General features: G+C 43.5%; 1 protein-coding gene across 1 annotated transcript; it reads right to left on the reverse strand.

The window, feature by feature from the left end:
* Positions 1 to 856: 856 nt before the first annotated feature.
* Positions 857 to 25654, reverse strand: sts (steroid sulfatase (microsomal), isozyme S). Its single transcript, XM_083633549.1, has 10 exons — positions 25550 to 25654; positions 23861 to 24043; positions 20382 to 20503; positions 19255 to 19377; positions 18262 to 18664; positions 14828 to 14964; positions 8405 to 8542; positions 6718 to 6877; positions 5729 to 5850; positions 857 to 2528 (listed from the first exon to the last, which is right to left on the reverse strand). Exons 2-10 carry the CDS (start codon positions 24016 to 24018, stop codon positions 2134 to 2136), a joined length of 1758 nt encoding a protein of 585 aa, XP_083489675.1. The 5' UTR covers positions 24019 to 24043; positions 25550 to 25654; the 3' UTR covers positions 857 to 2133.
* Between the last annotated feature and the right edge of the window lie 2209 nt (positions 25655 to 27863).

Below are 27863 nucleotides of genomic sequence, written 5' to 3' on the forward strand. Positions count from 1 at the left end.
TATGGTTGAGCAGCCATCCTGATATAATTAATATGATTATAATTTATATATATTACTGATATTATTATATAATGTATCTACTTATTTGGGGTATGTCTGTCTAGGCGATCTTGCATCATGCTTTAGAACCAACGGAGCTGAAATTGCGGCGCTCAACAATAATGGTGATAAAACGTGTGGAGCAGTGCTGCAGTGTACCTGCCTCACAATGAAAAAGAAGCCATGTTGAGCTGGCTGTGTGGAGATCTGAGGTTATCTGACTGAATCAGGAAGTTCAATGTAAACAAAGTTTCACAGTGTCCTCTAAGAGAGAGGCCGCTGCACTGGGTCAGAGTGTTTTTTCATTAAGGAGTGTAGCAGCAATGTTCCAAAAATGAAACCTCTTATTGCAACAAGGCTGTTGTGTTGAGGGAGTCTGCTCTCCGCCGGCATCCTGCCACGCACCTATAAAAGGCACCAAAGAAAGTGTTCCCCTCTGTAGCAGAACGCTGTGCGACAACAACAGAAAGGGACGGTGAAAGCAATGAAACAGAGGGAAATGGAGCCCGCTTGACGGGGCACACACATTGTTATGCTGCTGGAAGAAAACACCGTGGAGGCAGTGTTAGCTCTGTTAGTTATAATTAGGCGCGTGGAGGAATTGCATTGAGAAAATGTGCTCTTTTTGAGCACTTCCAACACAACTGACGATGTTTGAAAGTTGTCAGACACTTTCAGCCAGATTTGTAGATGTGTTGTTCATGTGAGTAGTTGCTGCAAATCATCTGAGTCATACAGTAAACAGGAAACCTTTCAAGTCAATTTGCTGTAGGAGAAAAGCTATTAGTATTTTTTATTTAATTTTTTACCAAACGAGAAAAACCCAAGGCTGACTTCACAGACAGCCGATACAGCGCGCGCGCGCGCGCACGCACGCACGCACGCACACACACACACACACACACACACACACACACACACACACACACACACACACACAGTATATTATGGCTTTCATCCCTTGATCTCACATTCAGTTCAACAATTCCCAAATATATTGATTTGCATACTTGGATTTTGAATTAGTAGTGCAGTGTGACCAAGCAAGGGGGTAGCTCTGTTTCGAGAAAAATGAAGCCAGTGCCTTAAACCTGCATTCTTTCTAATGGCCAGCAGGGGGGCGACTCCACTGGCTGCAAAAAAGAAGTCAGATTGTATGGAAGTCAATGGGAAAATGACCCTATTTCTCACTTGATTTATGAGCTGTAAACACTTTCCGAATGAGTTTATGGTCTCAGTCGCTATACTTTCAAGTCTTCTTCAATACAGCATGGTGAGCCTCTCACACTACTCACAATCGGTCATAATCAGAGCGTTAGACTTTATTGTTGTAAATGGACTGCATGTATATAGCTCTTTTATCCAAACCACTTTACAACATGCCTACATTCACCCATACACACACACATTCATACACCGATGGCGGCAAGCTACCACGCAGGGTGCTGGCACAGCCATCGGGAGCAATTTGAGGTTCAGTATCTTGTCCAAGGACACGTTGACATGTGGCGGAGGCGGGGATCGAACCACCGACCTCTTTTATGCAAAGTGATTAGTGGACGTCGAACCGGTCTACTGTACCTCCTGAGCCACTGTCATAATCTATCATTACCAGTGTTAAAATTCAAGATTCACTTTAATAGCCACAGTAAGTAATAATTATATTACAAACGAGGAATTTGACTTCGTGCAAATATGCAGTGCAGCGGTCACATCAATAGTAGAAGATGGAGCAATACAGAAAAACAACCTCAAATTATGAAGTGCAAAGTAAAGTCATTTAAAGGTCCTATCGTAAGTTCTAACTATTACTGACACCGGTGGCTGTTAGAGTAACTGCAGACAGCATGTGAACGAGCTGTCCCTCCATGAACCGAAATCACAGTCCCGACTCTAGTTTCGCCCCCCGATGTCGGTCACATTGCTAGTTTGGCCAGACGGGCTTCACTAGCCCGTCTGGCTAAATATTTGTAGCCATATTTCTTTTTACTGATTTGTATTGTGCACTTGGCCCCACTGAAAATGAGGGTCTCCCTCAGTGAGGCTCCGAGTTGAAACAAAAGCCTTGCAATGAAACGAAAGAGTGGCCGATGGTTAAGCACTGCGCTGCTCCTCGGCAGTGGCCCCGAGGTGGCCCTGGCCGTCCCGCTGGCATCTGCAGAGCTGGGCCAGCGAGGAGCAGCAGGGCTGCAGCCAGGGCTTCCACAGCAGGTTCCAGGCGGACACCTGGTTCTCCACGGGCTTCAGCGAGCGGCGGTGCCGCTCCATGGCCCCTCGCATGGCCTCCAGCACGGAGTGGAAGGCGGGCTCGGTGGCGGGGCTCAGCGGCGTGCTCTCCGAAGGGTCACGGGAGAGCTCGTAGAGCAGCGGCGGCTCGTGGTAGGTCACCGCGTCCGGCGTGCAGAAGCAGACGTGCGTGTGGTAGCAGCCCGTCGCATTCTCCGGGGAGAAGTTGGGTGTGAAGTAGAAGGCTTTCCACACACTGCTACCTGGTGAGAAGATACGTAGGAAGTTAGGTTCTCACTCCGACACGTCGGGAGCCACACCTGAGGCTGAGGTAACTAGCATCCGTAAAGCCACCACAGACACTGAAGAAGGAGACAGCTTCGAGCGCAGGCAATTCTTTACAAATGCAATGCTGAGTTAGGTTCACTGTGTTTCTGAATGCTTCTTGTCTTGACAAATATTTAGCTTCACTGTTCTCTCATTTCTTCCTGCTTTCCTCCATTGTTGTTTTTAGGCTTGGGCAACATCCAAATTTAAATATTGCGATATACGATCTTACCGCCCGGGTTATTATTATGATGATGATTATGTGTTATTGTGTTTTATGTTTCAGGTACCTACATTACATATTATGATAAGTACTGTGGTATGAATGAAGGACTGAGGGGTTGATACACTGTTCTTTACCTCTCCTTTGCAGCAACAAAGACAACACTCCTAACAGTACCAATAATGTACAGGAAGCAGTGAAATAAGGGTTGTTAGCAGGGCAGATTGCAGATTTTTGAAATTGCGATATTCGATATGATAAAAAATTGGCCCAAGGCTGTGTTGTTGTTGCTGTGACTTCTCTGCTCTACTAGGCTCACCTTGATAGCCACAACCAGCTGGAACAACATTCCAAACCATTGAAAAGTCAATTTCAGGCAAACAGGGATTTAGACTTGAACACACAAGACCACAGACTGATAGAGCAGAATATTTGCTATTGTTGATGTCAAACTATTGGGTATTTGGATAGTCCGCCTACGTATTTGTAACATTTCATTTCATTTCTCTAAAAAAAATATATATATATACATGTTTTGTTTTTAACTTTTGGTATGAGTGAAATGTTCTATGGTCTCTCGTGATTCTAAATATAGCTGAATCACTTGCGTTGACCATGTATAAAACTATTTTTAAGCGGTGCAGCCGCTTCTATAGGTGACTTTGTGTGTGTGCACCGGAGTTCACTGAGATTTGGGGGAGTTCACCGGGATTTAGGGGAGTGCACAGAGATTTTCTGAGATTTGGGGGAGACTGGCTCGAGGCGACAAGGAAGTAGGGCTGTCACTTTTTATTCGAAATGTGAATTTAACTTTGAATGTGGGGGAGGAGGGGCATGTTCGAATGTAATTTGCCATGTTCGAATTATTATTATTATTTTTTAATTAAAAAAAAATAAAAAAAATAACCAAAATTAAACAACTGCTGCTTGCTGGTAATGTTAATCCCATGTCAGAAAAAGTCTCCAGATTTGTCACGTTAGTCTCTTCTGAGAAAGATTGTCTCCAGGGTCTGAAAAGTTGTCTTGAGTTGGATGCAGCCAAGTTTGTGAGGCAGTGTTGTGACTGTGAGCGTCCAAGCTAACACAGCAGCAGGGAGGAGCTGACTGACTGGACCATGAGGACAGCGGAGGATTTTTTTTAAATATTCTTTAAATATTTTATATTATATTATATATATTTATACGATGTAACCGGCAGGCGCGGACTGCATAATCGGGCACATCGAGCCGATGCCCGGTGGCCTGGCCTGGATTTTTTTTTTTTTTAACCAAAAAACTTCGAAGTTCGTTCGAACTTTATTTTGGGAAAAAGTGACAGCCCTACAAGGAAGGGGGTGTGGCCCCGACCCCTGCTCCCCGCGTGATTTCTATTCGCACATAGGATAAGCAATAACCATGCCCTGTGGCGCCAGGATTGGCCAGGAGCAGGTATCATATCGTTAATTTCAAGCTCAATTCTTACCCAGAGAAAAGGTACAGCACTGAAAATATAACAAGCAATAGTTTTTTAAACATCTTTATTTTAAAAGATGAAAAACCCCAGGTGCTTTAGTCCCAAGCTTCAATGCTCCTGGCCAATCCCGGCGCCACAGGGCGTGTGGTTATTGCTTATCCTATGTGCGAATAGAAATCACGCCTGCTCCCCTGGTCTGCACAGACAGACAGAGGCACAGGGCAGGCGTACAGAGAGAGAGATGAGTAATGTCTCGAGGAGTGGAAGACGATAGCGTTTTGTCGGTAATACACACGGTCACACGCACGACACATTAACACACATACGCACAGTTTAAGTTACGTCTGGAAATGAATGGCAAATTCATTTCCTCATTGGCGAGACTTTGGCACGCTAAGGAGAGAGCGGCTCGAAACACGCACAAGCCAGTAATGCACGTGCGCACACACAGCACAGATGGGCGCGCGCGCGGACGCACACACGGGTCGGACATGCACAAAACTGCACCTCTTACTTCAACACCTGGATGTAATTTTTTTATAAGCATTTTACAGAATGTCTTGGTGCATAATGTCTAAAGCGGAAGTGGGCGTGACTTTGGCTCTCTACAGAAATTCAACAACCGATTGTTTCCTTCCCGATCCACACCTGAATCTTAGCACCTGGCATAGGTACAGTATGCTCATGAATTGTACTATCCACCTTATTTTTGAATGCCCCACTGTAAAAAAGAAGCGTGGGTACAAGGTCCGGTTTAACGTGACTCATTGTTGCCGCTTGCCATTTCCTTTGTTATACTCTGGCTGCAGACCCGAATTATAAACCGGAAGCTGGAGTCCGTTATAAAAGTTATAAATATAGTCACGTTATAAACAACTAACCAACGCTGGAGGTCCGTATGGAAACTCGAAATGTGTGTTACTCGAAATGGTTAAAAGTTAAATCAATTTGGTGGCGTTTTACTGCCATGTAACATAGCTAGCTAGCCGCTAACATTAGCCACAGTTAGTAGCCGACTACCCACAATGCATTACGTTATCCCAGCACCCGAACGACACGGTTGTAGAGCAGAATGGCTCTGCTGTAAAAGGGTCAAATCCTCATAGACGTTTTTTTTTGTCAGGGGCTGGGTTATCTAAATTGGTTACACCGGAAATAGAACCCATACTTAACGTAAGGCAAAATGGCCGCCAAAAATAAGGTGGATAGATACTGTATAGATAACAGTTGAATTGTCTAATGTCAACTAATAAGCTGTTGAAATGTTACATACTCTCTAGTGTAGATTGTAGGCGGTCTATCCAAATAAAGTGTTATCCACAATATTGTAGCATCAACACTAAAAACTCTGGCAAGTTATTAGCTGATATTTACACAGTTCATACATTAGATCTTGATGAGCTTGTGTGAAACCAATTAGGATGCGTGTGAAACTAATTAGGACGATCGTTAAGACTTACTATTTTGCGGGCGCCATCTGACAGCATTCAGGTAGGCGTTGCAGTAATGAAAGAGAAACTCGTGGTTTGACCTCTCCGCTGTTCCCTGCAGCAGAGCCGTGAGGTCGTGGCCATCTATCTCTCTAAAAGGACAGGAGAGCCAAAGTCAACAGTAAATTAAAAACTCTCCGACACGCAACGCTTGGCTACAACCGCTCGTTACGCTGGATCGCAATGGCTGATCAAAGCGGTTGATCAAAGGCGTTGGATTAACTCAATACCGCTGCGAAAAACCTTCCTTCACACATGACCCTGGTTCACACTCACTGCGAGCCCATTGTGTGTTAAAAAACATCCAACATTTCTTCGCTTTCCCCCCCCGCGCTTTCGTAAAAGGTGACTGAGATTTCGGGCGTCGGGGGGTAGTGTCGTGTAGACGTAAAAGCATTTGCACACTGTACCACCGCGGAGACCCGGGTTCAATTCCCCGGTGGCGGTACTTACGGCTCGGTCAGACATTCCTACAGAGACATTTTGGCCATGTCTACGGGGCGGGGTAGTCCTGGTCGCTGCACTTTAGCGCCTCCTCTGGTCACTCAGGGAACTGGGGGTGAATAGCGTGATTCCGCCACACGCTACCTCCTGCCGGTGAAACTATACTCCTCGCCGTCAGGTGAAAAGAAGCGGCCGGTAACGGCACATGTATCGGGGGGAAGCATCTGCGAGTCAACAAGTCTGATCGGCAGAGGGGGCGGAGCAACGAGACCGAGACAGCAGGGGGAATAATTGGCCATGTCAAATTGGGGAGAAAATGGGAGAAAAAAAGGTGACCTAGATTTCAACGTGTTGTTGTTGTGACTGTTGTGACTGACGCAGGTGGAAGCTGCAGTGCAGGCAGGCTCACCTGTCCTCTGTTGTGACTGACGCAGGTGGAAGCTGCAGTGCAGGCAGGCTCACCTGTCCTCTGTTGTGACTGACGCAGGTGGAAGCTGCAGTGCAGGCAGGCTCACCTGTCCTCTGGGAGTTGTGCTCCAGTTAGCTGCACCACAGTGGGAAACAGGTCCATGTTGCTGGTGGGCTCGTCCACCTGCCCACCGGCGGGGAATTTCCCGGGCCAGCTCAGGATCCCCGGGACTCGGATCCCTCCCTCCCAATTTGTGGCCTTCCCTGCTGCTCAAACAAGAGAGTGTAAGTGAAGTGCTAAGAACACCGCCGCACGAAGGCAGAGAAGCAGTTTTCATAATAGCGTGCATAAGACTCGGGCGAGCCTCGTCTTGAAAGGTTGGTGGGTTGGCTTGGTAACTAAAGCAATGACTGGCCCCATGCTGTGATAAAAGAGCATAGCAAATAGTGTGGCTGGCTCACACAGCTCTCAGTGCTGGCTTCCAATCAGATGTGCTCTGTGTCCATACAGGAGGATTACATCAAATCTCAGTGTATATTGACAGAGCTGTATGAACCTTTTGCCTGGCAGCCAGTCTTCAAACATTGACTAGGAGTTTGCTGCTGCTTGTCTTCGGGATAAACCAACCTTTCCATTTCCGAGATCTCTGCATCACCATTGCGAATGCATGATAAAAAAAACACATCTTGATTAGTAGGGCTGTCAAACGATTAATTTTATTAATCGCGATTAATCTTGTGATTAACTATAGTTAATCGCGATTAATCACATCTTTGTATCGCATGTTTAAAATGCCATTATTTTGCATTTCAAAGCATTTTTAATTCGATATTAATCATTCTTACTTAGTGTGTCGTGATTGGGAATCAAATTAATGCAAATAAATGTACTTTGTGATCTTGAATTTTAGATTTATTTTCAATTCAATAGAAGTGGAATGTAGACAGGAGGTAACAATGTCTACAAAATATATCTAGAACCGATACTTCCGGCGGCGGCGCTGTGGAGCAGTCGAAACCCGAAATGATACAGCCGAAGAAGGCTGTGTCTGAGCTAAAAACTTTGGCACTTCCATGTGAATAATGGCTCGGTATTGGAAACTGTGTATTGATAACGTGTATATCGCGTGAAGCCATTGGAGCCGACCTCCCAGTGGTTAGAGGACCCGCGCATCCGAGACTCTGACGGAAGAATGAGTGATGAGTCTCGCGCTAGCTAGCTGGCTGCTAGCTGGCCGCTAGCTACTTTTAGGTGATCGCTCGCCTCAAACTCGATGTACTTCGGTGATATTTTAATTCCGTTTTACACAAGGTGCAAACTACGGCTCTTGACTTATCCACTGTGCCATTTGGGGAGTTTTTTAAAGTAAAACGAGCAAAATAGCGGCATGCGATTAACGCGATAAAAAGAAAACGCGTTATGGCCAGCCCTTAATCGCATCGCGATTAACGCGTTAACGCTGACAGCCCTACTGATTAATTACGTAACCTCACATTCTGTTTCGCTTCCATAAGTACACTTATTGCAGAAATAGACTCAATAACGACAATTAAACAAGAACAAGAGGAGTTTCATCGGTGGAAGAGACGTTTTTTTGCGCTCTTCCGTGTGGATTTGGATTGGATTTGGCGACGCCGATTGGCTGAAGGAGTTGTCTGTCAAGATAAGTACTCCCGCCCACTGAAATCGCTGTGGGTGGCTGGAAGTCCAGACGGATACGTAGAGCGAGACAGAATGTGATGGTCACGTGATCAGGATGGCAGCTGCCGGGGCGACCTCTCATCACGCCCTACCTTTGTATATGCCGTTCCAGCCCCCGTGGACCTCCCCGTTGGCAGAGATTTCCTCCAGGTGGGCGCCCTGGTCTGAGGTCAGGTACACCAGCGTGTTTTCCCTCAGCCCCAGTCTGTCCAACGTCTGCATGATCTGACCTGAGATGATCAGAGAGGATAGAGCTGAGGTGACCTATAGATGGTTTTAACTTGACAACATAAAGATTCTAAATTGAACCCCAGCTCACTTCCTGTTGCAGTGTTTGCTAGCACAGTAGGACAGGAGTGTCCGGACTCCTAGGACAGGACTGACAATTCCGTGAAAACCGTCTAGAAGTATGGTACTTTTGAAGGGAATGATTAAAACTAAAAATAATTAGTATTTAGGGATGGGATAAATGTATCTCGTGATACTACACTATATGCGATACGGTGTTCTTGATTTGATACAATCACGAGACACAAAAAGAGAGAGAGAAAAAAAGTTCAATGATTCATGTCTGAATGCAGAATTACAGTATGTTTATTTCTGAGCCACAAATTGTTCTCGTGATGATGGCACTGGCTGCTAGAATGTGGGCGTAAACAATATAAACATGTTGTTACAAAATGCAAATAATATAATTTGGATCTAAGAGCTTGTGTCAAGTGTCTCATTTGTGATTACTACAGCAGAATAAAACAGAGCTATTATCAACATTTGTTTTTTTCTGCTGCGCGATACGTATGTAAGGGTTAATGTACGACGAGGTGTCCATTATCACTTTTTAAGGGACGACGTGGAGGCGTGAACCGTCCGAGGCGAAGCCGAGGACGGTTGCCTCCGCGAAGTCCCTTAAAAAGTGATAATGGACACCTCGAAGTGCATTAACCCGCTTATACCATGGTCACTTGCCAACAAAACAATAAGACCAGTCATTTATATTTCCATGTGTAATAAATAAAGCAATCTAAATGGCTAAATGTCTGTTATTCATACTGTAAATCAGTCTTCCACGAAATAAAATAGTCCCTCCCACCTCCACCACCCGCTCCGTTTTAAAGCCGACTCAAACGTTAACTTTATCACAGGAATGCAGGTTTAACGATGTTTTGCGTTCTACATTAAATGAAGACATTACCGTTTGGCAGCTTGCTTTATTTTGTATGATAGATACGTATTGGCCAAGTATATTAACATTTAAGAGCGAAGACTTTCAGGAAGTGAGAGTGAGAGAGCAGCGCCCTGCGTGTGCTGCTGATGTGGTGAAATGCAGAGAGAGTTGTCTCTCTCTCTCTCTCTCTCTCTCTCTCTCTCTCTCTCTCTCTCTCTCTCTCTCTCTCTCTCTCTCTCTCTCTCTCTCTCTCGTGCACGAGGGAAATCTTCTCTTTCTCGCCGAGAAGAGCCTGGTGACGCGAGGTTAAAAATCTCCGAAACGAAAATCAAAATTGTAAATAAGAGTTATTTTTGATAAACTGAGCACACAGGGGTGATTTAAATACTTACTTTGACCGAGTCAATTTTTTTCTCAACATCCAAAATTGTCATATTAACCCTTAACGGGGGTATAGAGCTCAAACTGCTCTCCTGATAACACTGATGAAACTATGGCGCATTGATATGAACGGTGAACAGACCATTTAGCTAGGTGTCCATTATCACTGTACAATATCACTTTTTAATGGACACCTTGCAGCCAATCAGAATCGAGTATTCACTCAGACCATGGTATAACAACACATTATTGTAGGGATGCACCGATATGAAAATTTTGGCCGATAACCGATATTAAGATTGCTGTTATGGCCGATAACCAATATTTACTGATGTCGATATGATCTGTATAAAAACACATTTCTATGATAATAAAATTTTGTACATACTGAAAAACACATGTAAACACTGAATTTGAAAAAGTTATACATTTCTTTATTTCAAAAGCATTTGTAAAAGCCCATAAATCATAGATTTACTGCATTATTTCATCTCAATGTGAAGGATTTGGCTGATACCGATAACCGATATTAACATTGCGACATCGGACCGATGCCGATATGTTAAAAAATGACTAACATCGGCCGATACCGATATGATTGCCGATATATCGTGCATCCCTACATTATTGTATTGCAATATAGAATTTTGATTATCGTCCCGTCCCTACTATAATAATAATAATACATTTATTTTATATAGCGCTTTTCAAGTACTCAAAGTCGCTTTACAGAACACATGGGTCAAACACTCAGACAAACAACACAAAGGGTGCCATAGCAACCAGAGAACAGTGGCAGCTAAACGCGCCAGCGTTCACTCAACCGGAACAGGGCCAACCTCTGAACATAAAACATAACAGAGACAGACATAAAACACGGACAAACAACAAAAAGAAAGGGGGGGGGGGGGGGTTGGCCATAGCAACCAGAGAGCAGCGGCAGCTAAACGCACCAGCGTTCACTCAACCGGAACAGGGCGGGTTGCGAAAGCGCGCGGGGGGGGGGGGGGGGGTAGGACTGTGTGTGCATGTCCATGTATGTGGGCCTAAGAATCCTTGGAGTTATAGTTATAGTTATATAGAGTTATATAGAGCAGGGTGGATGGTTACTATTTAGTAATAACACCTTCCATCATCTCTAGATAACAAAATAGCTGAGATTTCTGGCTTTAAAAAGTCACTTTCCGTCCTGTACTCCATTTCGGAACAAAAACTCCCCATTTTCAAACCCATACAAGTCACAAATGAGGCTTGTGAAGGCCAACAACAAGGACGCTTGAACATTATAATTGCAAAGCTTTGAACAATCCCAGACATGATGAGTCTCTCGTGTCCCCCAGGGCCACAGTGAAATGTCATTTACTTTTACACAAAATGCTCTTATCTGTGTTTCATTGTTTTCCAATGAGCGCCACAGTAGAATGAGGCTGAGCTGCAATTCCTAGATGGCATTCAGGCAGCAAAGAGTAAGGAGTGCAGGGGCTCACAGACACCACTCCCCATGTATGACGGGCCTGACAGACACCAGGGGCTCACAGACACCACTCCCCATGTATGACGGGCCTCACAGACATCAGGGGCTCACAGACACCACTCCCCATGTATGACGGGCCTCACAGACATCAGGGGCTCACAGACACCACTCCCCATGTATGACGGGCCTGACAGACACCAGGGGCTCGCAGGCACCACTCCCCATGTATGACTGAGTGCAAGGGCTCACAGACATCAGGGGCTCACAGACACCACACTCTTCATGTATGACTGAGTGCAGGGGCTCACAGACACCACTCCCCATGACTGAGTGCAAGGTCTCACAGACACCAGGGGCTCACAGACACCACTCCCCATGTATGATGAGTGCAGGGGCTCACAGACCACTCCCCATGTATGACTGAGTGCAGGGGCTCACAGACCACTCCCCATGTATGAGAGCTGCTGAAAAAGGGAAGGAGAGCCGCAAAAGAAAGGAAGAATTTCCCATCCGGCGAGCGAAAACACAACGATCCCCCCGCCCCCTCCATGCTGACACAGGGCCCCCCCGCCCCCTCTGTGCTGACACAGGGCCCCGCCCCCTCCGTGCTGACACAGTGCTCCTCAAGCAAAAATAATTGGGGTAATTACAGGTTGATTAGGAAACAGCGCCCTGCATTCAGTCCACTGTGGTTTCATGTCGTGCTGCGGCCGTCTTCCAGATTCAGGTGGGAAGACAACATGGTCTTTCTTCTTCTTCTTCTTCTTCTTCTTTTAATAACGGTAATAAGGACGGCCTGATGTGCTTAAGAAAGAAAGAGCAATGAGATGAGAACATTTCTGCAGTTTGGCTTATACACCTCCATAAAGGTCCCAGAGCTGTCAGCCTCCAATATTAGCTGTCCTTGGAATCAGCTGTCACCACCGGCATTGAGGATTCAAGTTGAGCCCCTGGGGCAAAATGACTACTTGAAGAGGTAAAGTCAGGACACAGAGTGAAATAATCTGACGTGTACCTGGATTTATTTTGTCTTGATCAAATATATTTGAAGAGGGATTAGATTGGGTTCTCAAAGCTGCGCTCCAGTTACATTTGATTTTTATGTTAAAAAGAAAAGAAAAACGGACGTCTTGTCAGCCTAAATCACATCCCATCCTGTAAATGGCTGTAGATGCACCCTATTTGCCAAAGTGAAATGCTGGTGTTGGGTATGGGGGGGGGGGGGGGGGGGAACCATAGACATAAATAATATGGACGTATCTATCCCATTACATTTCATTTAAACGGTGGGTGTCACCATCTTGATTTTTGGTCAGCAGAGTGGGAGGGAATGGGTTGAGTCCTTCCGCACCTTACGTGAGATGGGAGTTTCCCAGAGCCGCAGCTCCGCCTGCTATTGGTCGGTGACCGGCAAGCTGCGTGATCACTGGACAGGCGATCTGTCAATCACCCCCTTTTCTATCATCTATTTTAGGGGGCGAGTTATATAGAAATGTAGCCCCCTATTCACCTTATGTAGCCACGCCCATTTGACCCGGTTGTGTGGTCGTGTGATGACTTCCGGCAAAAAAAAGAAAGAAAAAGAAAATGGCTGGCTGCTCCAATATAATCTAACTCTGAATTAACTAATAATTTTGCCAATTGTATGTAACATACCAAATAAAAGCAAACGGAAATGTCTAAAAGCTCATTTATACTAACTGGGCTAACTAGGATTGATTATTCGCCGATATAAATCAGGATCACACACGGAAGAACTGATGTGACATTTGAATTCCTGCTAAAAACACAACGGGAGCCTGGAGGGGGATTCTCCGCTCTCTGCAGACACTGCACTGCCACCGCATTTACCATAAAAGGATGTGCCTCTGCGGATAGAACGGTCTTGCCGTGAACACCGCGGACACCGGACACTCCGCAGTCAGTATAAATTTGCTTTAAGAATGCAACGCCATGTAACTGGCTCGTTAATTCTCGCATTCCAGGGAATTACGTTAACATCTGCGGGTCTTATAGACGTAAGTGGCTCGAGCTGCGCTCAGAGGAGAGAAAACCATCTGAAGCTTTCTTTGTTGGAGTCCAGGTATGTTTTACAAGAAAGTGCTTGTCGACCATAACGTTATCTGACCTGGCTAACAGTGGATACTCCGCTTGCTTGCTGTGTACCGAGCGAAAACACACACCGAGCGAAAACAAAGCTGCCAAAAGCTGGGCCTAAAGTAATATGCAAAAGGATGTACAATCATTTCTGTGAAAATGTATTTGTTGAAGACTTGAATGAGATACGATGGGATATTGTGACTAAATTAACAAACACAGAGAATGCCTTAGAATTACTTATGAAATTGTTCTCATCCATCTGTGACAAGCACGCCCCTATGAGGAAATGAACGGACAAAACAACTAAAGCCTCTTGGCTTGACGTGGAGTTGAGAAGCTGTACGAAGGAGAGGGATCAACTGAAAAAAGCTGCTATTGCATCAGGTTGCTCAGATGATTGGCAGGCCTACCGTTTTCTGAGAAATAAAGTCACCAAAACGAATACTCGGAAAAGAAAAAACTATACTATAAATCCAAGTTTGAAGAAATTAAAGGTGACAGCAAAAAGTTATGGAGAACCCTTAATGAGGTCATGGGAAAGAATAAAACGAATACGATGCCCTCCTTTATAGAAGCAGCTGGTGGATTTATCACCAAACCTCGAGATATAGCTAATCATTTTAATAATTATTTTATTGATAAGGTGGAGACAATAAGGAGTCAAATGTTGCCAGTGGATGGTAAGCTGTCTGAATCAATAATTAAGCAACATATTATGCATAACAAAACATGTGAATTTGATTTTATGGATATAACTCTAGAGCAAATGGAAAAGCTTCTCTTGTCCACACAGTGTGATAAACCTTGTGGTCATGATAACCTAGATGGTAAACTGCTCCAGCTGGCAGCCACAATTGTAACAAAGCCACTGTGTCATATTTTTAAAAGAATTTGGCCCACCCCCGCGTCTGAACATAAGGTGAATACAGTTGTTATGAAGGAAAGGAAATTAGCTATATAGACCAAAACCCTGTTTCGCTCTTTTCAAGTCACAACTGGGCATCTCAGGGCTTGTGGAGACTTGGATTACACCATACGAGCAGTATAGAACTTTTTTCTTCTTCTTCTTTTCTTACATGTTTGAAAGTTGGTCACCATCCACTTCAATTGTGTAGGAGAATTCTGCAAGAGTGTTCTGCTGTGGAACTCCATGCATGTTTTGTGGACAAAAAAACGTCACTGGGGGTGAGTACCGGTAGATATGTTTGGGTGAACTTATCCTTTAAGAGTGAAAGTGAAAACGGGGCACACCAAATTATGGCTGCAACCTCTTCACCATCTCCATATTTGCAGCAGTTAAAGGTATGGTTGAATAAAGGGGTAATAAATGAAAGAACCCCCCCCGTCTCCTTTGAGAATAAAACAAATGAATTAAATGAAGCAGCTTCCACTTGCCTACGCTCCAGTCCACCTCATGGACGGCGTCTCCATAGATACCATGACGACTGCTCCCTCTAAACGGCGCCGATGCAAACATGGCCGTATGCACCTGGAGGAAGGAGAGGAAGAGCAGGAAAGGCCCCGCTGACTTCCTGGAGAAATGTAACATACTGTTAAGGCCCCAGTATACAGTCTACATTAAAGACAGCCTTCTCTCACACGCGCACGCACGCACGCGCACACACACACACACACACACACACACACACACACACACACACACACACACACACACACACACATTTGACTCTCTACTGCCCACTGGTGGATGTATTGCTTAACATGATACCAACCAGTGGCGCCGGAACGAGTTTGCAATAAGGGGGACACAATATATATATTTTTTTTTTTTCAAAATTGTTTTTTTTTATATATATTTTTTTTTTCGGCGCCCAAAGGGCACCGCTTTATCGGCGCCCATAAGGGCGCCGACGAAAAATTGACATTTCTATGGACGTTTGGATGATTTTTAGCCATATTTAGATGAATATCTCATTTTAAATTAACATTAGGATTATACTGTAGTGATGTAATTATTCAGTATTTTTCCTTTTCTCACTCACTTGGTGACCTGCTCTCCCTTTAGGTCATTTTATAATTACACTACAACAGACAGCAACACAGGCAGAAACACTGAACTTATTATTATTATTATTATTATCACTTCGAAACACAGCTAGTGCAAAACTTGTCATCTCAACACAAAAATAAAATAACAATAACCGTATACGATTATAGCAGCAGCCAATGACAGTGAGTGCAGTACAGAGTCCAGGTCTGTCTGTCTCTCAGGTGTAATAATCCCACAATGATCACGGCTTTAACAAGTGTCACAGGCTGTGTAAACAGTGTAAAGTGGGCTCTCTGTAACTTGATCCCTGGGTCTGTCTGTCTCAGGTGTAATAATCCCACAACGATCACGGCTTTAACAAGCATCACAGGCTGTGTAAACAGTGTAAAGTGGGCTCTAAGCGTCAGGGGCAGTTGCCCCCTCAGATTTAATTTTTTTTTTTTTTTTTTTTTTTTTTTTTTAGGGGGACCAAATTTTAAGGGGGACAAAATGTCCCCATGTCCCCCTTGTTCCGGCGCCAGTGATACCAACGTGAAAGACGCATGGAAGTATGTGGGCAGTGACGATTACACCGTTTGAAACGGACACATTTATCTTCGTATTAAAATGGAGTATAATTGGGCCTTTAAACGGCCAGGGCAAAAATAGTGCCGGTGCAAGATGACATTTTGTAAATTGACATTTCAGGTCAAAGAAAACATAATGAAGCAGAGTGATTCACTGGTAAGAACTCGGATGTGGAAATGGCCCTTTGATCCTGATCAACTTTGTTTTTTTAGTCTAAAAATGACTTCCCAATTTCAGTTGCCATCATACAACTGTTGCATCTTGAGGACCAATTTGATGCCCTCTATTTGCTGCCCAATTGGAAATGGATGTAACTATACTGACAAACAAAGATAAGAATAATAATAAAATAATAATAATAATAAATAAATAAATAAATAAATAAATAAATATTAAATAAATAAATAAATAAATAAATAAATAAATAAATAAATAAATCTCAAACACTATACATTGCATTGCTTATATATTGACATTGTGAGTGAGAGCAGAAGTAGCAGACGAGTTTGAATGTGTATGTATGTTAGTGTTAAAGTTGTGTGAACTGTCTGTCACAGTTTTACCAAGTGTGAATGTATTTAAAAAAAAGTACAGCCTGTATATGGCATGGAGTGAATTGTGTCTAAGGTGGCTCCATATAGACTCCTGCTATAAAGGTTGGAAAAGGTATCAAAAAGCTGAATAAGAATAATGCAGTATACTATAAAAGTGTTTTACCCGTTTAAAATGGTAATGGAGTTTGTAGTACCCTACCCTGCCAACCATTTTTAACCCTTTCTGCTGCTGTGCTCACGATTGGAAATTTCTCCCGTTAATCTCAGTTTTAAAGACAGAGTGAAGTATCTGGTATCACATGACATGGTTGGTTACCAGGTACCAACCATGTCATGCAAAGCTTGTCGGGAAGGGGGCTACAGTAAACAACGCCCCAAAGTTAGGCTCAATTTTGGCCAGGAAAAAAACTACAGTATTTTCAAATAGGTCCCTTGACATCTCACCTCAACATATCTGAATGAAAATCGAGTTTGATGGGTATCCATGAGTTTCCTCTTTACAGATAGGGAAGCTGAACATCACTGATTTGCTTTGACGGGCATGACAGATCTGATTTTTATTTTATTTATTTATTTATTTATTTGGAGGGGAGGGGGGGGGGGGTGCTGATACCCCGGAAAATCTCCCTCCTTTTCACAGTCTAATGTTGGCAGGTATATGACAGAGCATGAAGTTAGAGTTAAAAGAGGGCACGGTTCTGAACAGTCGACCGTTCAAACCAGACTGTTCTGGCCGCAGTCACAATGAGGACAGTCCACCCCGCCTGACAGTCAGGCGCTGGGAGCCTCTCTCCCCTGGAGGGTATCGTGCTCGCAGTGCACGTCGTGAATAGCGATTTCAGACGCCTGCAGGCTACCTCGTTTTAGTTTCAGTCAGACTTTGGATGCAATTATTTCAGATACAAAGATGCTTCGCTGTAATGATCTCTCCATCCATCCGGCTGTGCCGTGCTTTGTCTGCAGAAACAATAATCCCCGCCGTTATTTTTGGAAAAAGCCATTATTTTGAAAAGCGGTTGGCTTCACAGCAGAGCACTGTGGAATGAAGTTGAATGAAGAGCACCTCCTCTTTTGAAAGTGCGCCATAAGAAATAGACTCGATAGAGCTTCATGAAATCGATGAGAAACAAGACAGCAGCCCACAGACTGGAGGTAGCACTCCGCTCACACACCGGTCAAACTGCAGCTAAAAACAAAGATGTATAGATCAAGCGCAGAGGTGTCACTCTGACTCTAAATTGTTCTGCAATAATTAAAATCATTCCAGTGACGCTTCAGCCCGCAAGGCAGATTGTAAAAAAAAGAATATAAGGGTGTATGTGGCTTCACTGGTTTTCGTTTTGATAACGATAATCCCGCCCCCCCAGTCGCTGACATAAGCGGTTCTTTCTTCTAGTCCAGCAAAGAAGTGGGGCCACTCTGGAACCAGTTTTCTTGGCTGAGAGCCGGTTCTTTAGCTGTTGAAAAGGCAAAGAACTGTTTCGGGATTAGGCACTGGGCCCGAACCAGCCCTGGAACTAGGTCGGTCGAAAAGGGGTATAGACCTATAAACGGGTACTAAGAAGTTGTGTTCAGTCCTCACGATGGTGGCCACAACAGAAACGTGATGTCACTGAGTGAAAACCCACGAATAAAAGCATCACAATAACAGACAATTCATTTGACAATATGCGGGGTCAGGAAAAACAAAAAGGCACCTTTCTAAGAAGTCCACGGCTTCGCGAATCATCCTCTGCGTCAGGTTTTCGGAAACGAACGGCTGCTCCACGACGCTGTGGTCCCTCATGAGCACGCAGTTGAAGTTGGGGTAAGTCGTGACGAACGTCGCGAAGAGCCCGGCGGCCAGCAGCGCCAGGCTCAGAACCAGCCCTTTACGAATAGTGACCACACCCGTGTAATGCAGCAAGGCCGCAGTGAGCAGGCCCGTGCCCACGGTGCCGTACGGGATGTGCCGGTGGACCTCGAACACGGTGCCGTGGCCCTGCTGGCAGTCCCTCATGTTGGTCAGCGGGACACCGTAGAAGTGGTCAAAGCCGTGCGCGCTGGGGTGGTGGCAGTGATCATCGCTGCTCTCACAATTAAGTCCCAGGTGCCATTTTCCTGAAGGGAAAAAATTATTATATATACACACACATATATATACGGTATATATATATATATATATATATATATATATATATATATATGCATTATTTTGTGCTAGGTAAGGCAATGCCCACTCTAAAGACAACAGCTTAATTAGCCTGATAATGTATTTAAATGAAACCTCTTAAGCCTCAAGCCATTTTGAAATTATAGCTCCTGCTATAATCAAATCAAATTAATTACATACAATTAAATTGACATCAAATTCAATAAAAGCAGATTAATGAATGAACAATGCAGTGCTGCAAGACCATATATGCTAATTAACAAAAGGCTACCAACTAATTGAAAATAGGCTTTTAGTTCTACTTGACCTATGCTGTTTCTCTTTAGACCTGTGCAATTTAAAATCTCTTGATTAAACGCAAGTGTTTCTCTTAGATGGGAATGTAAGTAGCCTGCTGACAGAGCGCCAAAAACGTGGTAGCCCAGAGTGCAGGTGTGAGAGAGAGCTCATTGAAATATTCTACAACGAAATATATATTATATTATATATATAATATTCTATAACAAAAAAAACGTGATGGCGGATAATTGGAGCACACCTATAAGAGCGGTCTCATAGCCTTGTTGTTTGGCAATCTTGGCAAAGGTGATCTCTTGACTCGGCAGACCTCCAGATGCTGCGGAGACTATGTAGACGCCGATTTGGCCATGACCAGCCATACCTGTTGAGCGGGACAAAGTAGAAAGTGTTGTGAACTTTGTGACAACATTCATTCTTGTAAATGTATATAAATGCATGTAATAGTCATTAGATGGTATCTCACATGCAGTACAAGAAGTGGACAGGTGGACGTATATGAATTCATAATATATTGTTTCCAGTGTAGCAACTATCCATATGGACTATGAGTTTGTGAGAATGCAGTTGAAGTGTCTTATTATCAAATGGCATTGGCATGAACTGTAATGAAGTAATAATACTTTGTTACAGTGCTTAAGTATTTGAGTATTTATATTTCTCTCAAGTTTTATTCCACTACATTTCCAAAATAAAATGTATACTTTTACTCCATTACATTTCACCTAAGCATCTTTGTTACTCATTACTACTGTACAAAATAAAATCTGGAGAAATGTGCTAGTCTGCAAGCAAGGTTTGGCGAATCAGTGCTCCTCATACTGTACATGGAGCTTGCAAGTTACTCCATTCCAGTTTGTGTCAGTAATGCACAATAACGTTGTTTGCCAACCACTATAAAACTCAAGAAGAAGAAGATTTCCGCTCAAGCCCAGACATGTCAGATGGGTCAGATGGACATTAATAACACGAGTAGAATCAACAATGACTGATGCTTCTTCTTCTTCTTTTCATTAGCAGCATATCCTTGTAGTTTTACTTTCAATACTCAATAGCCACATTCAATTTCAGAAAATTACTTACTACTTTTGATACTTGAGTACAGTAAATATGATCAGATACTTTAAGACTTTTACTCAACTAATATTCTAATAGGTGACGTTAACTTCTACCAAATTCATTGTCTGGTAAGATATCTGTACTTTTACTCAAGTGTAGCTTGTCCAGGTACTTCATCCAGCACTGACAGTAGAGTTCATTCTAAATGGTAAAACTTTCAAAGCAGGGTACTGTAGTTCGTAACACTCATCAAAGATAATTAACGGCACTCCTGAGGGCAGAGCGAAGCCGCGGCTAGTCTGAACTGACCTGATCGTATGGGGTATCGTCCGGTGAGGAAGGCCGCCCTGCTGGGGGTGCAGAGGGGTGCTGCGGCGATGTGGTGCGTCAGCCTCACCCCTTCCTGGGCCAGACGGTCGATATTGGGAGTCCTGCAAACACATTTAAAGCAGCGCTTTGACACGGGCTATCTGCAGTTTCTCAGAAAGCCACATTTAAGACCCGTTTCAAGGCCTTGTAATGCTGTCGGGAATTCAATCTGAGAGTAATTCATCATCCAAAATACTGAAACAAAAAATCTGTCAGAAACCGCCCACTTATGATCTACCATAGCTGACGAAAGTTCTGAAAGTAGAAATGAGCAGGATAAGAAAAAGGACACCAGGAAATGAAATGTTTAAGGACATGATCTCATAACCTTGCGAGACAACTGGATTCGCGAGATCACGGTCAGTGATCACGATCAATCGGCGTGGAGGCAGTACGCTATATGGGCGGGATTTAGGTGTGAAGACAGCGAGAATTCAAGCCTGTGATAGACGGTGATGAAAGGTAAAAATTGTATTAAGTACATAAGGCATTTGAATACATTTTGAGGCCTTAAATTGAGATACATTCAGACTTTTAAGGACATCACTCTTGATATCAATGTCTATGCCAATTATTATAGTAAAATTGCAATTGCTTGAGTGACATCACTGATGACATCATCGAGTGCTTGGGTAACATCACTGGTGACATCACCAATTCTATATACAAGTCATATCATCAGTGATTTATGACATCATTGCTGATGTCACAGTGTCTATGATATCATCAGTGATGTCATAACTCCTTCCCTGCATGATGGGGCTATAATAAGCAAGGCAGCAGACTAAAGCAGATAACCATGCCTGGGCTCCTGAGGACAGTTGCTTCATGCCTGGCCCCTGCTCTGCGGGGCCCGGCCGTCACTCAGCGGGCTAGTCTCTACCGCATACCGGCCAAGGGCACGCTCAGCCCCGTCGAAACTGTCATCGGACTGGGGATGTTCGGTGTGTCTATCCTGGGACCTTCTGGATGGATTCTAGCCCACCTTGAGGAGTACAAGAAGAAAGACTATGATGGATATTTTAACTGTGTTTTACCTGACGTGTCACACCTACTCCACTAATGACCCCACGCATGCCTATCCTCAATCCCATGATGCCCTAATGGCTCAGGCCTGACACCCCAGCCAGTCCAAAACACCAACAGTCTTGTCTATTCTGGAGGAACAACTGAAGCAACACCAGCAGCCAGCACAGGCCGTCCGGGGTCGTCAGGGCAGACCCCTCAGCTTTTCCATTCCCAGACAGTAGGGGGCTCCACCACCACAGCGTTGCCAGGGAACACCCCCCTCTACAACAGCACCCCCTGACGACCCCCATCATTCCTGCCACGCCAGCCTCAGACAGCTCAGGGCCGCAAACATTTTTGAGATTTTCAAGTTGGCCATGAGTCAGAAAAGGTTTGGACCTGCTGGTTTAGCAGATACGAGCCGGAACTCTTTCCATGTGTGATTTACAGAATGATCAAGCCCAGAATCCTCCTGCTTATTATCTTGGTCTCTGTGAAGGTGGGCGTGAGAGGAAAGATCTACAGAGAGCATCCTGAAAGGCTTCCGCAAGACAACGTAGAGCCGCCCCCTCCTCCCTTTGCCATCCCCGACCCCCACTCTCTTTTGACTCTGTCTATTCACGCCCATTAGACCCGGTTGTGTGGTCGTGTCACGACTTCTGGCTAAAAAAAAGAAAAAGAAAAAGGCCGGCTGCTCCAATATCATCTAACTACGTATGTAACATACCAAATAAAAAGCAAACGGCAATGTCTCAGAATGCAATGCTATGTAACTTGCTCGTTAATTCTCGCATTCCAGGGAATTACGTTAACGTCTGCAGGTCTTATAGACTTGTTGGAGTCCAGGTATGTTTTACAAGAAAGTGCTCGTCATTGTCGACGATAACTATCTGACCTGGCTAACAGTGGATACTCCGCTTGCTTGCTGTGTACCGAGCTCAAAGTAGTAGGCTACGTTCTTTGTTTTACCCCCTGCACTGTCCGCTATACAAAAACAACTCTCTTCTTCTGACGTTCTTTTGTATTTCACGCCGTGACCGCCGGAAGTGTTAAAACAACCCGGAAGAATTTGGCCCACTGAACATAAGGTGAATACTATAAAGGCTGTTGTTGTACAGGGATCTGATCAGTTACCTACACCCACTGTGCTTTCCCCAGGACTTCCGATTTTTGAGGAACACATTTTTTACAGGCATTTTTCAAACATTTGAAACATGCAATATCTAATTGTGATTATTTTGACTGATATTGCGATATCAGAGGGAATTATCATTTTTTTACATTATTCTCATTTTCATTGAAAAACATTGAAATGATTATGGTGTAATTCTTGTTGCGCTCTGTACCAAACAAAGATGTTTTCTTAAGTCTGTAGAATAACGACGTGTAGGCCAGAACATCTCTGCAGCACGACAATATTGGATTTAAAAAGGTATTTTAAGACACATTTCACCTTTAACAATTGGGCCTCCTGCGGTTTGAAAATTGCATTATACGCCATATTGTGATTATGATTACATTTAGATTAATTGTGCTGCCTAGGGCTCCACAATTATCGTCAAAATCGTAGAACGTTATTGAAGGAAAACCCCTTGAGACGAATCATATCGTTTTAGAGGGGGACCTAAATAATAATAATCACAATTATTTAACACGATTACTCTTTGCATTTATCAAACTTATAATAACAATTGGATTGAAAATAACATTGGATTTCTTTGAACGGTCATCTTCTACCATTAGTAAGGTTTAAAAATAAACGGACCAACGCGACGGCGCTCTGTTCTCGACACGAGCTGAAACTACATGACAGCGGCTTTGGGCTTTGGAGGAGGGGCAAGGCGAGGGGCACTGCGAGGGAAAGGGGTGCGCTGGATTTAAACGAGAGCATCATTGCTAAACGGAATGCGGCACGTTTTATCTCGATTTCGATCGTCCATTTTCCTGTTTTCATGATCGTGGGAAGCCAAAATCGTGATCGTGATTAATATTCGTTAATAATTAATATTAATTGTACAGCCCTAGCGCAGTAACCTGACGCTGCCGGATGGATGCGTTTGCTTCACATAAATGTGAACTCAATACTGCCCCATCTGGCGGAGTCAGGTTACTACTAGTGCAGCCCTACCTACAGGTATTCATGTCCCACACAATAAACAACCACAAAACGACATTACTGAATGTCACCACTTGTGAGGGACGATGTGTTTAATGTTGCCTTGTACAACAATGTAAATCAACTCCTTCCCGGGTGTCCAGGTTTATAGCGCTAATAGGCTGCAGGCTACATTGCCAGAATTAGATTTTTTTTTTCATTTTAATTAATAAACCCCATAACCCACAGCACTATTACAAAATATCCTCCACAAGGCCACACGAAAACTGTGGAGGGTGATTTCCCCCCCCCTAACCTCAAGCTTGTATTTCCATAGCAGCCCAGATCCCCAATTCCCAGGTCATCCACCATCATCAGGACGAAGTTGGGCTTGCTGTGTTCCAGAGGAGAGACGCAGCTTGCCTCCGAGAGCAGCAGCAGCAGCAGACAGGATGGCAGCCATGCACTCTTCATTTTGTCAGGGAGGCCAGGCCAAACACTGCCAGGGTAAACCAGAGTCAAACCAGAACTTCAGAATAGCCACAGTAAGTAATTAGATTACAAACGAGGGATTTGACTTAATTAGTGCAAGTACGGAGTGCAGCAGCGCTCATATGGTAGAAGGCGGAGCAAATCGAGAAAAACAATCACAAATTATAAAGTGCAAAGTAAAAATCATTTAACGTGACATAGGTGGTGCTGGTGCTGGTGCCTGGTGGTGGTGCTGGTGTGTGTGTGTGTCCGTGGGAGAATGTCCACACAGGGGGGGTGGGGGTGGGGTTGCTCAGGGGGCATTAGGGTTTTCAACTTTTTCATCAACTTTTAGGTTGCACCATGATATCGGCACATCATCAGCATCTGCCCATAAAGGCTTTAAAATGAAATATCGGCCTCGGCGGCACCGATATGAGAGGCCCATATCTTCCAAGCCTGTTTAAATAGGATGAAACTTACTGTTTTGTTTGAAATAAAAAATGTATTTTAATTTATTTGATAGGGCCGATGGCATGTTGTTACATAAATAATAAATATGGCATGTTTTACATAAGAAGTCGTTATCTTATTTTGCTCAGTGAATGTGTGCATTTGAAAAGCATTGTACGTCTGCACTCACGCATAATAAATGTGTTAATTCCACTACAGGAGAGACTTGATGTTCTCTGAGATTATAGACGGAAAAATGCACCCATATATCGGCAATTAGCCAAAAGAGTTGGAAAATATCGGCATATCGGATATTGGCAACAGCAAAATCCAATAATGTGCATCCCTAGTTCCTAGTTTTCAGCTGAAGAAAATGAAATGTACTTACAGTACAGCACAGTACCTACTGTTCACTTAATATGCAACCTTTGACCCACATTTACAACTTAAGTGCCTGAAACTCAGGAATACTGCGGCTTCACCATTAAGAGCCAACTCGAAAGTAACATCGTGTGTGTTTCTAACTGAACTGTGTGAGTCTGGAATGTGCAAATGTCCAAAACACTGACCAAGTGGCATTGACAAAATAACTTGTCACCCCTTACTATGCATAAGTGCTACAACTATACTTACCTTTTGACCAATAACTTTATTATATTCTATCTGCATTAACATAATCATGAATATTCAACACTATTAAAACTGTGTAATGGTGCAGATTTGGAGTTCCCTGGTTCCCTTGCACACAACCTTTGGATTCTCCTGCATGGAGGAAATATGAAAGTAGCAGTAGGCTACAGTGTGTCACAGAATGAAAGAATAAGGACTGTATATTTCAATAAACTTGGGTGATTATTAGACAAAAGAGATGCCTCAGAACGTCATCAGTGTTTTGCCATACACATGCCTAAAGTGAGTACAAATTAGTTTGTAATCTAGTTTTTTGTAATAATTATAAGAGTAACGATGGAAGTAGGACCTATTTAGAAGCTGCACTTGAAATGTGATGCAGATAGTTGGTTGAGTATTAGTTCCCATTTTGTGTTTCAGCCTGTAGCCTACAGCCAACTTGAAAACTTACCTTTAGCTTTTTTGACAAGAATGCATTCTAGAAAAACCTGACTGTCTTATGTTTATGCTACGATCAAAAACGGACCTGCTGCTGCAGCTGTTTCTCAAAAGCAACGAGGAAGTGTTTGCGCTGTAGTTAATGTATACTACTGTCAAGCTAGCTAGAATAAAGAAGTAGGGGTTCCGGTCACAACTTTCAAAAGAAAAAACATTATGCTAAACGTGCATTTTTTTTAGGTCTGGTCTACATTTAAAAAAGCAGAAGCAAAGGGGACATATTTAAAGTTTAATCTGCTGTAAATTTAAATACAATTGTTTCCCCTACTGAAAAGTTGTGGTGCTGTGCATCCCAATACTCATACACTAATTTGTGTATTTCAAAACATGTGTTTTTATTTTGAAGGTCCAACCGACAACCGTTTTACTGTAGCTATAGGCTACCTCTGGCAGCTTGACGCAGCTGAAGTTTCTACTTTGTTTACAATTGTCATGTGATTAGCAAGCAAGCATTTCATTGGCTGGCAGTATAAATATCTGTTAATAAATATGTAGTAATATGAATATCTGGTAATAGTGAATATTAATAATCTTAATTAAATCATTCAACAGTATAATAGAATAGAATAGAATAGAATATAACTTGACCACCTTTTTCTGGCATCCTGCCCGCATTTATTTAATATTTCATATCTTTGTATTTGAATATTGTACATCATGCATTCTTTTTTTCTTGTCTTACTAAGTTCAACTGCAGTTGTGTGTGTGTGTGTGTGTGTGTGTGTGTGTGTGTGTGTGTGTGTGTGTGTGTGTGTGTGTGTGTGTGTGTGTGTGTGTGTGTGTGTGTGTGTGTGTGTGTGTGTGTGTGTGTGCACGTGCGTGCGCGTGTGCATATCTCCATAATGCTGTAATCTTTACGTTTCCCCTACATTTATATTTCAACTCAACATGTCCAAGTGTTGAAATTTTCAGGTGCACATCTTCATAAGACCCTCATTTGCTGTATTCCACTTACCTAAACGCCTCTTTGCAGCTGCAACAGCTCAATTTCCCCAGTGGGATCATTGAAATATGATCTAATCTTTTCATCTGATCTTCTCTTAAGGTAAGTTCTAGGTAAGTTAGATCATTTTCATTCCAGCTCATCTTACAGACCTCTAAAGCTGCCTTTCAGAACTAACCTGCTACGTCATGGTCACATGATCCACAGACATAATCAGCATGTTTTCAGTCCACAGAAATGCTAAGTGTCCTTGCTATTCAAATCCTTGTCTAAATACTTCATGCATTTTTTCTCTTTTTTCTCCTTGTTTATATACTGCATCAGATGGGTGCATTAGGACTCAAAGCATGTATGGGGAAATACTGGCATCTGTTGTCTGAGTCCAAAACTGCAGAATCTAGCCAACAATCAGTGGTTCTCAAGTGGGAGTTTGGGATCCCATGAGAGTTTTCCATGGGGTCCTTCAGGGAACTCCAGCAAAATAGTTTAATTTCACTCAACACTAGAAATGATCCCAATGAGAGGATGTATGAGGATGACAATTTTATTATAGGTTTCACTCTCCCCACTTGTTATCTCCTTCCTAGTCTCGGCTCCCAGACGTCTGGGAATTTCACTGTCAGAAACTGTCTGTCAGAGCCCGGCGAGAACGGCCGGCAGCAGACACGCCTACATTTATTATTAGAATTTTATTTGGTAGCGGCAATGCCATTTATCATAGTTCCAACATAGAGCAAGACACTGATGTGCTGCAAAGAGAGTTTATACCTGTTTATTTTACAATGATTTTTCCTACCCGGAAGTGGTCCGCTTGCTACTGTGAGTCATCAGCAGGCTCTGTAACGTTAGCCTCGGGAGTCGGGCTTATCGCTGGGGAAAAGACCTCTAGCCGCCAGGGCCGGATGAAACACGTCCTATTAACAGGTTATGTTTGTTTCTAAGTGATTAATATGTTTCTCCGCAAACGCGGCGATGTTTTGCGAGACACTGGTTCTGCATGAGCGTCACTGACCCCAGAAAGCAGGCCCGCCCACAACACATGGTTGGTTCTCCGATGCAAGGCCTCCAACAGCGCCACCTAACGTTATGCAAAGATTTAAATAGTAATATTCTCAGTCTTACAGGAGTGAAACGGATTAAGACTGAGGGCTGAGTCTATCTCCTTCCATACAATGCAGACAGTTGTAAAAATGCAATACTAAATCTAACTAATCTAACCAATCTTTCCATTAAAAAAATACTAATGTTACTTATTCCTTCTCAAACCACTTTCTACAAAGTGCTACTCTAGTCCGTCAAAATGTCTTAGCTGCCATTGAGTGTG

Source organism: Poromitra crassiceps, assembly GCF_964638095.1.
Source record: "Poromitra crassiceps genome assembly, chromosome: 3".
Lineage (NCBI taxonomy): Eukaryota > Metazoa > Chordata > Actinopteri > Beryciformes > Melamphaidae > Poromitra > Poromitra crassiceps.